We start from the raw sequence: 10,339 nt of genomic DNA, 5'->3' as shown, positions 1-10,339 counted from the left end.
TTTTTTGCACTTCTGGGCAAATTATTGAAGCAATGGCTGAAGAATATAAGGTGGAGGCTGCGGCATCAGAAGCGTCGGTGACAATGGCGGAGCAAACTCCAGACCCTAGAATAACTGAAACCCTAGAAACACAAGGCTCAGTCGAAGCCACTATTGACTGTGCAGTTCCAGGAGGCAGCGAGTTGACATGCAACAATAACAGTAATGGTGAAAGCTGTGTAGTTGCTTCGGATGTTGGTCGAGAGAAGACGCTGGAGTTCGCAGACGAGTTGACAGAGAAAGGATCCAAGGCTTTTAAAGAAGATGATTTTTCTGAAGCTGCTGATTGCTTTAGTCGCGCCCTTGAAATCAGGTTAAACTTGAGCTTCAGTTTCATCTCTTTTCGCTTTCATAAATATTTCCCTATGAATTTAGATTGAGAAACTTAAACCCATTATTGTGAGGCACTCGTTGAAAACAGATAATGCCTTGCCTGTGGGACCTAGGTATTCATATTAGAGCTGAGACTTGATTTTACAAAAATATTTGTACTTTTTTTCAAGGTTTAAGAACAGAGTATTGAACTTTTTAAATGAACTTGTGATATTATCTTTTAACATGGGAAATAATTATGTTTGATTAACATCTTTTGAGGAAGTAAAATGCTTTTGGAAAATGCAGCAACCTTAGGGAGGTTTCCAGAATTTCAATTAGTAGCTTAATTTACTTGTTATGTTTCAGTATTTTTCTTCTTTTGTTGTCAAAATATGTTTACTTCATACTAGGGTTGCGCATCATGGTGAACTTGCAATTGAATGTCTCAAGGCGTACTATCTCTATGGACGTGCACTGTTGTACAAGGCTCAAGTGGAAGCTGATCCGTTGGTTTCTGTACCAAATAAGGAGTGTGAGGCTCAGCAAGACTCAAAGAAAGAAGGTGCTTTAACTCGTGAAACTTAATTTACTTCTGTATCAAGCAATTCAGAACAAGATGGCGGTAGGTTTTCCTAAAGGGATTATTGTATTCTAGTTGAATTGAGCTTAGATGCTTGAGTGTAGTTGAATCTTTTTCATTGCCTTGATATGTATTTGCTATTGCTTACATATGGGACGCAAGTGTCAGTTAGACTCATTCAAATTTTCATTCAGAGTGTTGTCGGTTATAGATAGTAGCCTGCTTTACGATCAATATTTGTTGCGTTTCAGGTGGAAAAGGTGAGGAGGAGGAAGAAGATGATGATAGCGACGGTGATGATGCGGCTGAAGCAGATGAGGATGCAGATGAATCTGACCTGGATTTGGCATGGAAAATGCTAGATGTTGCCAGGGCAATTGCTGAAAAACAACAGTTGGGTGACACCATGGAGAAAGTGGATATTCTATCAACCTTGGCTGAAGTTGCCTTGGAAAGAGGTCAGTACTTAACTATTCATTATAGTTAATTGCAATGCTTGTTTTGGCTATGTGTGGGAAGATAGGAACCCTCTCTACCAATTCGACACTAACTTTTTCTTGAAGCATCTTTTTTGCCTAAAACATAAATTTGTTTCTGATATGCTTCTTTAGAGGACATCGAATCTTCACTTGGTGACTACCAGAAAGCTCTATCCATTTTGCAACGGCTGGTGGAACCAGATCACCGTCAAATAGCTGAACTGTATCCTTTATAGGGTTGAAACTTGAAATATCTATATTATTTAGATGATTATTCTTTACCTAGTACCCAATCCTAGGTTCAGATAAATAGTGTGGTACAAATGCATGATGATCAGCGGATGCATACTAGAAGGGAAAAGAAATGTGGATCCTCCTATTCCATCCTTCAATTTCATTCAAATTCTACATATGCTACTTAACCGTTCAATTTAGAAATTTCCGAATATGTATGTGTTTGGAAATTGGCTCAAAGTCCCAAGAAGCAGTTCCATACTGTCAGAAAGCCATCTCAGTTTGCAAGTCTCGGCTGGAGCGGCTCAGAAATGAAGTAAACGAATCCTCAGGATCAGCATCATTTGCAGCTGCTTCTGAATTGGATGATGGTATACAACATTCCTCGAATGGCTCGCAGAATGATAAATCCGTCAAAGATAAAGAAGCAGAGATTGAAACACTTGTTGGACTTGCCGAAGACCTGGAAAAGAAGGCAAGTGCAAATTTTGACAATCTCTTTGAATTAAAACCTTAATGTATAGCTTTATTTATTCCGTCCATTTCTACATTTGCAGCTTGAAGATCTACAACAGCTGGTCTCCAACCCAAAGTCGATTATTGCAGAACTTCTGGGAATGGCATCTGCCAGGGCAAGGGGTGATGAGAAGAGTGCATCTCCTGCTGTGCCAAGCTCTTCACAGATGGCTACTGCTAACACTGATGGTCATTTTGATTCTCCGACCGTTTCAACTGCTAATACAAATGGGCCCCCTGCTGTCACACATCTCGGCGTTGTAGGACGAGGAGTGAAGCGTGTTTTGACGAGTACAGGAGCTGTAGAATGGAACCCAATAAAGAAACCCGCAATTGACCCATCATCCGACAAAGGAAATGGCAGCAGTGCGTCTTAATATTTGTGATCCTAGATGTCATCCATGCATGCTTTCAATACTCCTAGTACAAATTAATAGCCACCGGGATCTGCTATTTGAAACGCAGTTAGATAATGCTTGATGTTAACAGATTCTACCCTTACAACTAAACTTAATTCTGCTTATAACTGCTATATGGAATAGTAAGCTAAAGTTTACGTTCCTTGGGTTTTACATTTACATTGAATGCATTTATTTATTTATAATACATTAAAACAATCGAATAATCAAAGGATTGATTTAATACCTCGAAACACAAACGTGTCCCTTTCCTTCAACATAGTCAAAGACTCAAATTCCGGAATACAGTTATGTATGGATCCATAAGTTCGGATTCTCCTTTTTAACATTCCCTTTTTAGAACTTCAAACTAAATAGAAGCGTAAAATTGCAAACTTTTTGAAGCAATCAGATAAGGTTATAGGCAAAGCTAATCAACAAACAAACACGAGGGTACTAAACAGCCTGTCTCCCATCCTCTTCTTAAATGTTATTGTCTGACCCCTTACTATTACAATATCCTCATTTTTGAATAATTCTCATTTGTTTAAGTTAGATCTGCGAGAAAGAAAGGGTGAGAAATGGGGAGAATGCAACAGTATTTGGCTATGAAAACCGATCCCGTTGCTCAAGAATTGATCAGCTCTGATATCAATGAACTGAAGCTGGCTGCCATGAAATTGATCGATGATGCAACTAAACTTGGAGGTCTGGGTTTTGGAACTTCTTTTCTCAAATGGGTCGCCTCGTTTTCTGCTATGTAAGTTCTCTTCTTTCACCTTTGTATAACACTGGGCTTGTTTTTTTTTTTCTTTGTTAGTTTGTAAAATTTCACAAGATTTTATGGCGGTTTGGATTATTTGGGTACGCATTAGATGTGTTTGTTTGTATGTTCGTGTGGTTATCCTCCGTTGGTGGAACGGAGTTCTCCAACTGTCAAACAAGAAAGGGGTTTTTTCCTTGAATATGAAACTTAATTTTCCATTTGCAACTGAAATTTTCTAAACTGTTTTACTTTTGAAAGTTTGGTAAGTGAGCTGATTTTATCGGTACTTCTTCGATGGGCGTCGGATTATAAATACGCGTTCGATAAAGCGATCTTACACTATCCGAATCAGGGGACGCCAAGGGCTACTGGCTTCTGCCTATGCTAATAAACAAGAAAGCTTTTAAATACTAGTATGAAGATTTAACCAGCAGATGCATTGTTCAAATGCCAAAATGTCTACAAATGATTTGACAACTTTGTTTGCAATGCAAATAATGGGAAATGTAGTTTGATTCAATTCACTTAATGGACCACAGCTGGTGTCTTAGGAATATGACTCTCCTAATTTATCTGCTACTTGATGAATATTGAGTTCATTCTACCTTAATTTGTCTAAGAGCTTCTGTGCTTTTTGCCTCAGTCTCGGTTGTTTGTGTGTCAATACGAGTGTTTATTTGACACAAGTATGTTAAATTTTATTTTCTATCTTTTTCAATGTATTTGGATGATCTTTGAAAGCTCATATATTCGGTAATTGGAAAAGGGTGTTCTAACGAAAATGAGAAGTTGGAATTTCATAGCTTCTTCTGTGAGTTCTTGAAACGACTATGCTTCATTTGTAGCCTAATTCTCCATTTTTGCTGTGGGAATTGAACTTCATGAGGTTCATAAAACCACGTATATTTGTGTGTGTATATATATATAACAAGGATTGTAAATTTGCAATAAATACTTATTCTGTATGATCTGTGCAGTTATTTGTTAATCCTGGACCGAACAAACTGGAGAACAAACATGTTGACATCACTTCTGGTACCTTATATCTTCTTGAGTCTTCCTTCAGGATTGTTCGACTTCCTCAGGTGACAATCTTTACCATTTCATTCCTCCTAGTTGTCTTTTTTTCTTTATATTGTGTTTTTCTTAAATATTGTTCATTGAATGACTATTTAAATACATTCAGGGGAGATGTTGGAAAATGGATTGCATTCATAGCTGTCGTTCTGAGACTGTTCTTCCCCAGACACTTTCCAGGTTTATTCTCAATCTAAATTACCTTTTGAACATAACAAGATCAAATTCATACTTCGCTCCTGGTATTTGTAGACTACATGTTTCTCAATTTGAACGTGAACTTGAACCCGAATAATTGTCCTTGTTACTTGGTTCCTTCTCTGATTCTGTAAACATTGTGTGAGTTGCAGATTGGCTTGAGATGCCAGGATCATTGATACTTTTACTGGTGGTGGCTCCAAATTTCTTTGCGGTCACCTTGAAGGGCAGCTGGGTTGGTGTTTTAATATGCCTCCTAATTGGATGTTACCTGCTACAAGAACACATCCGAGCATCGGGTGGATTCCGGAATTCCTTCACTCAGAGTAACGGCATATCAAACACCATTGGCATTATCCTTCTGTTAGTGTACCCCATCTGGTCGCTCGTGCTTCACTTTGTCTAGCCGGTAGCGAAACAGACTGGGTGCTGAATCATTACTGCCTTTGCACGAACTTGAATAAAAACTGCTGCTGTTTTTAATGTATTTCACATGTTGAAGCCTTCGTCAAGACTGGATTAGGATTCATATGTGATATTAGTATATAGTGAGTGAATGAATGAACCAATAAACTAGCAATAATTTCATTTCTTTTGTATATTTTCCCATGGCTGAGCCTACTTTCTTCACTGTCAAAGTTGAGTGTGTTAACGGAAATGCACCCCCAAAGTTCAGAAGAACCAACCTAATGACCTGTTTAACCTACACGCTCAATGTGTAGCTCGATTTCATCGAGAGACATTTCGATGTATCCATAGATGGAACTGTCAAATTCGAAGAGAAAAGTGGGATTGGTTACACCGCTGTTGCAGTTCAGCTACCTGGTGGTGAATTAAGCAACTGGTCGCGTCAGAGAAACCCGAGATCATTGGTAGAGACTTCCTCGTGCCGTTGTAAACCCATTTTGAACCCAAAAGGAAGGGGTGGTTCAACTGCATACAGAAATGCAGTGGTGTTGCCTGCCGGTGGAAGAGGAGGTGAGGAAGAATTAGCCAAGGAAAACAACAAGAGTGTTGCATTGTTATCAGCGGAAATCAACTTGAGTGTACAATAAGAGTTGTCATTTGATATGGGATTGCAACTGCGTGCCGTCCTGGTTTGGATTATTGCATTAAACTAATCTGATACTAATAAAAAAATTCCTAATAGAAATTGAAGTATAATCCAGAAAAAAAATGATGAGATTGGTATAATCATTTAAGATTAAAGCTACAGACAAAGGCCACTTAGATTTTTATTTCAAAAGAATGTAAATCATTTTCGAATCAAAAGCTTCAATACTCATTAATGACAACGATTTCACCTTTTTCATTAACTTTAAACGAGACACTGTGAGGTATTCATGTTTGACACTCGAGTCTAATATATATGCAGACATGAGCTTAATACACTGGTAAATAAGCTAGCTTATAGCCAGTTAGTTATCTATGGCAATTTCTTTCTCCTCTCAACAATGGAAATCCTTGCAAGTTCTGTTTTTCATACTCAACTATGTTTTTGCTTCCTATATCAGAGCTCAGTCCTCATCTATTGATGGGGCCGACTTTTGGTGTTCAGAATCGTCAATCCCGTGCTCGACATATGCCGCGTATTTTGCTCAAGAACCGGACTTTTTGGACCTTTGGAAAATCGCTGATCTATTCGGAACCAGCCCTCAAGCGATTGCAAGAGCTAGCAACTTGGTATCTGAAGATAATCGGTTGTTCCCAGGCCAACTATTGTTGGTCCCTATCACCTGTGGTTGCACCATGAACCATTACTTTCGCCAATATTACATATGATATCAAGCTTGGCGACACATATTACATAGTTTCGACCACGGTTTTCGAGGGTCTCACCAATTTTACTGCAGTGGAGCAAATGAATCCTTCTCTTGAGCCGAAAAATTTGCACGCTGGCGACGAAGTTGTGTTTCCTTTGTTCTGCAAGTGCCCTTCAAAAGCTGAATCGGAGAACGGAACTGGATATTTTATTAGCTATGTATGGCAACTGAAAGACAGTTTTGGACTGTAAGTGCTATGTTCAATGCTTCAGCACCAGCTATCATTGATGAAAATAAGTTAAATGGTTACCCCGAGATTAGCTCGGCGGTGATTCCTCCCCTGATGATCCCCGTGCCAGACTTGCCGGTTCTTTCGCAAACTCACCTCTCTCGAGGAAGCAAATCCAAAGGGATCCTCATAGTTGTTTTAAGCATAGTAGGCTGTTTGCTTATTTTAGCAGGTGTGTTTATACATGAGAGAAAGAAGATCTTTAAACACAACAGCTCATCTCTGGAGACGGTCGGTTTGATTCCGGTGAAGGATCTTATGAAAAGTGAGAGTTTCGGGCCGAAGATCGTGCAAGATAAGTTGCTTCCTGGAGTTTCAGGCTACTTAGGCAAGCCAATCATATATGAAGCTGATGTGATTATGAGGGCAACTATGAACCTTAATGAACATAGCAGAATCAGAGGATCGGTGTACAGGGCCACCATTGATGGGAAACTGTTAGCCATAAAGAAAACAAAGGATGATATCACAAAGGAACTGAAGATTTTGCAGAAAGTAAATCATGCAAATCTGGTGAAGTTAATGGGTGTCTCAGCTGATTCAGAGGGAAACTGCTTCTTGGTTTATGAATATGCTGAAAATGGATCACTCGATAAGTGGTTGCATCCGAAAAGTTTGTGTTCTTCGAGCTGTGTCGCGGTTCTCACCTGGAGCCAAAGGTTACATGTAGCACTGGATGTTGCCAATGGCCTGCAATACATGCACGAGCACACACGACCAAACATCGTTCACCGGGATATCAGAACGAGCAATATACTTCTTGATTCCATGTTTAAGGCCAAGATTGCAAATTTTTCGGTTGCTGAAACAGTTACAAATACTATAATGATGAAGATGGATGTTTTTGCATTCGGGGTTGTGCTGTTAGAGTTGCTTTCGGGTAAGAAAGCAATGGCAACAAAAGAGAATGGTGAGATTTTCATGTTATGGAAGAATCTAAGGGAAGTTTTGGAAATTGAAGAGAAAAGGGAAAAAAGGCTAAGAAAATGGATGGATCCAAACTTGGAGAGCTTTTATCCCATTGACAGTGCTCTAAGCTTGGCAGTATTGGCCATGGCATGCACTCAAGAGGATCCTCTGGCTAGGCCAAGTATGGCGGAAATCGTCTTTAGCCTTTCCGTTCTTATTCAGTCATCTTTTGAGATATCAGAAGGCTCTTGGGCTTCAGGGACAGAAATAGAACTCTCTCAAATAATCATTCCAGTCATAGCTCGTTAAGTATTGCAGAAACTCCATAGATTCAGTTTATGTAGTAACCAATGTATAACTATGTTTTGTAAAATACAGTTTTAGCTTGGTTTTCAGTTTTGAAGATGTATTGGACTATGTCTTATTAATGTGAATATGATCATGCATAAAAAGCAACTTCTTCTCCTGCAATCTGTTACAGAAGAACAAACCCGAAGGCGATCACCAAGACTCAACGATCTGTGTATTTGTTTTGTGTTCGTGTTATTTGTCATTGTACGTCGCGTTCTATTTATCCATGGTTTATATTATTATCCAATCAAATTGGATAGAAAATAACTACAAGTGCAGCCATTGGAGATTTGAATTAACAACTCAAACTCATTATCTTACAGAAAGCAAAGGGATGGGGGAGAGAAGCCTGTGAAACATACAAACGTTTGATAAATAAAAGCTACATCAATAGCTCCCGGTAGATGTTTGAGACCACGACATGTTGCTCGATGAATCCCCTGCCGATAAAGTAGCCAGAATTCTCGACAAGGACTGTGAAATCTCGTCCATAGCAGGGCGAGCTGTTGGATTTTTCTTCAAGCAACTATTTATCAATTGGACAACCACTATGGCAAGTTCTGAAGGATAATTCTCTAACATAGAGGGTTCAATCAAGTGCTTCAAACCCTCCTTTCCATTATCAAGCACATTGCTTACGGCATCTGATAAGTTTGTATATTCGTTGCCGTAGAGCGCTGCAGCTTCTTTCCCGGTTATCACTTCAAGCAAGAGAACCCCAAAAGCATAAACATCTAGCTTCGTGGAGACCAAACCGTTTTCCAAATACTCGGGAGCCATATAACCCTTTGTTCCAACAATGTGCCTTGTCAAGGCAAACTCACCGTCTCGTCCTTCGGTCGACCTTGCAAGAGCAAAGTTCGTGATCTTAGCCCTGAAATCACTATCAAGAAGAACATTACTGGTTTTTAAGTCCTTGTGGATATGAGGAGGATTGGTGAAGCTATGCAGGTAGTTAAGCCCCGTCGCTACATCTAATGCAATCTGAATTCTATGTTTCGAGCTTAAGAATTTTCTGCTGTCATCTTGGTTAAAGATCCAGTCGCTCAATGCACCATTGGCGGCATACTCGTAGACCAGATACCAGTTGCCGTCGTTGATACAAACTCCGAAAAGGCGGATAAGATTCGAGTGGTTGACCTTGTTTAACAGCTGTATCTCCTTCGAGACATCTCCATGAACCTTCTTGATGGCTGCAAAATCACCGTCGATCAATCCTCGGTAAACCGATCCTTTAATGTGATTGTTGTATGTTGATGATATGTTGATTGCTGCGAAGAACATGGATGATGTTATCGGTTTGAAAATTTTATTGAGTTAGGAACTTGATATGAAAGATTTAGGTGCTGCAAAGAAAATTGTTGGAATGGAAATTTACAGGGACAGAGACTCAAGGAGACTGTGGCTATCTCAACGGGGTTATGTTGAAAAAATGCTAGAAATGTTTGCGATGAGCAGCGCAAAACCAGTTAGCACTCCATTGACGAACCACTTTAAGCTCTCATCAGAACAGTGCCCTAAGACAGATAAAAAGCTGAAGATATAGCAAAGGTTCCATATTCTAATGTTGTTGGCTGCTTGATGTATGCAATGGTATATACTCGTCCTGATTTAGCTTATGCTGTTAGTCAAGTTTGTAAGTACATGTCTAAACCTGATAAGCAACATTGGGAAGCAGTCAAGTGGATCTTTCGATACTTAAAGGGTACTGTGGGACATGGAATTGTTTTTGGTAGTCAACGAGGATATGTGGATTCAGACTATGCAGGTGACTTTGATAATAGAAGATCTACGGCATGGTATGTTTTTACTCTTGGTGGAGGACCTATTTGTTGGAAGTCTACTGTTCAATCTGTAGTAGCACTATCTACAACTGAAGCTGAGTACATGGCAGCGGCTGAAGCTGCAAAAGAAGCTTTATGGCTCACTGGTTTAGTGAAAGAGTTGGGTGTTCAGCAAGGTGGAGTTCAGCTGCTTTGCGACAATCAAAGTGCTATTCACTTAGCTAAGAATCAGGTATATCGTGCTAGAACTAAGCACATTGATGTACGTTTTCACAAGATCAGAGAGTTGGTTGCATCTGAAGAGATTTTGTTTCAGAAGGTACACACTGATGAGAATGCCGCTGATATGTTCACCAAGCCAGTTACGACAGACAAGTTCAAGCATTGCTTGCACTTGTTGAATGTTTCAAGTTGTTAAAGAACTAAGGTAACCCAACCCACATTGAATGTTTCCTAAGGGGCAGATATTCGCCAAGGTTGAGATTTGTAAGGTATGACTCATAAATATACCGGTAAAGAGGACAGGAGATGGAGCGGAGTGAGTGAAGCGAACATCAATTGTCCTTACAAAGAAAGTCTCGTAGAGGGGGTTACGGTTGGTTATGTGGGTTGGGGGTGCGGGGGTTGTGCCCCCGCAGTAC

General features: G+C 39.7%; 2 protein-coding genes and 2 pseudogenes across 3 annotated transcripts; 3 read left to right on the top strand and 1 right to left on the bottom strand.

Annotated features, from left to right (window-relative positions):
* The first annotated feature begins 15 nt into the window (after positions 1–15).
* Positions 16–2,600, top strand: LOC120136139 (annotated as a pseudogene).
* A 358-nt stretch (positions 2,601–2,958) lies between these two features.
* LOC120136143 (cold-regulated 413 plasma membrane protein 2-like) lies at positions 2,959–5,182 on the top strand. Of its 2 annotated transcripts, none has more exons than XM_039152254.1 (5): positions 2,959–3,015; positions 3,096–3,321; positions 4,305–4,412; positions 4,514–4,584; positions 4,755–5,053. In XM_039152254.1, the coding sequence occupies exons 2-5, from the start codon at positions 3,143–3,145 to the stop codon at positions 5,006–5,008; spliced, it is 612 nt and encodes a 203-aa protein (XP_039008185.1). In that variant the 5' UTR covers positions 2,959–3,015; positions 3,096–3,142; the 3' UTR covers positions 5,009–5,053. The 2 variants fall into 2 exon arrangements, with proteins under 2 accessions (XP_039008185.1, XP_039008186.1); XM_039152255.1 differs by adding an exon at positions 5,144–5,182 and having other exon boundaries at positions 2,977–3,321; positions 4,755–5,048.
* A 28-nt stretch (positions 5,183–5,210) lies between these two features.
* On the top strand, positions 5,211–7,872 carry LOC120135850 (annotated as a pseudogene).
* A 336-nt stretch (positions 7,873–8,208) lies between these two features.
* LOC120135849 (lysM domain receptor-like kinase 4) lies at positions 8,209–9,156 on the bottom strand (the record flags this gene model as incomplete). The annotated part of the gene is made up of 1 exon (XM_039152028.1): positions 8,209–9,156. A coding segment is annotated over one exon (855 nt), but the record flags the coding sequence as incomplete, so codon positions are not given.
* Positions 9,157–10,339: the final 1,183 nt, after the last annotated feature.

The sequence above is a fragment of the Hibiscus syriacus genome, unplaced genomic scaffold (assembly GCF_006381635.1).
Source record: "Hibiscus syriacus cultivar Baekdansim isolate YM2019G1 unplaced genomic scaffold, ASM638163v2 tig00110621_pilon, whole genome shotgun sequence".
Classification (NCBI taxonomy): Eukaryota; Viridiplantae; Streptophyta; class Magnoliopsida; order Malvales; family Malvaceae; genus Hibiscus; species Hibiscus syriacus.
Note: the sequence above shows the minus strand (reverse complement) of the source record. Positions and strands in the feature narration are given on the sequence as shown.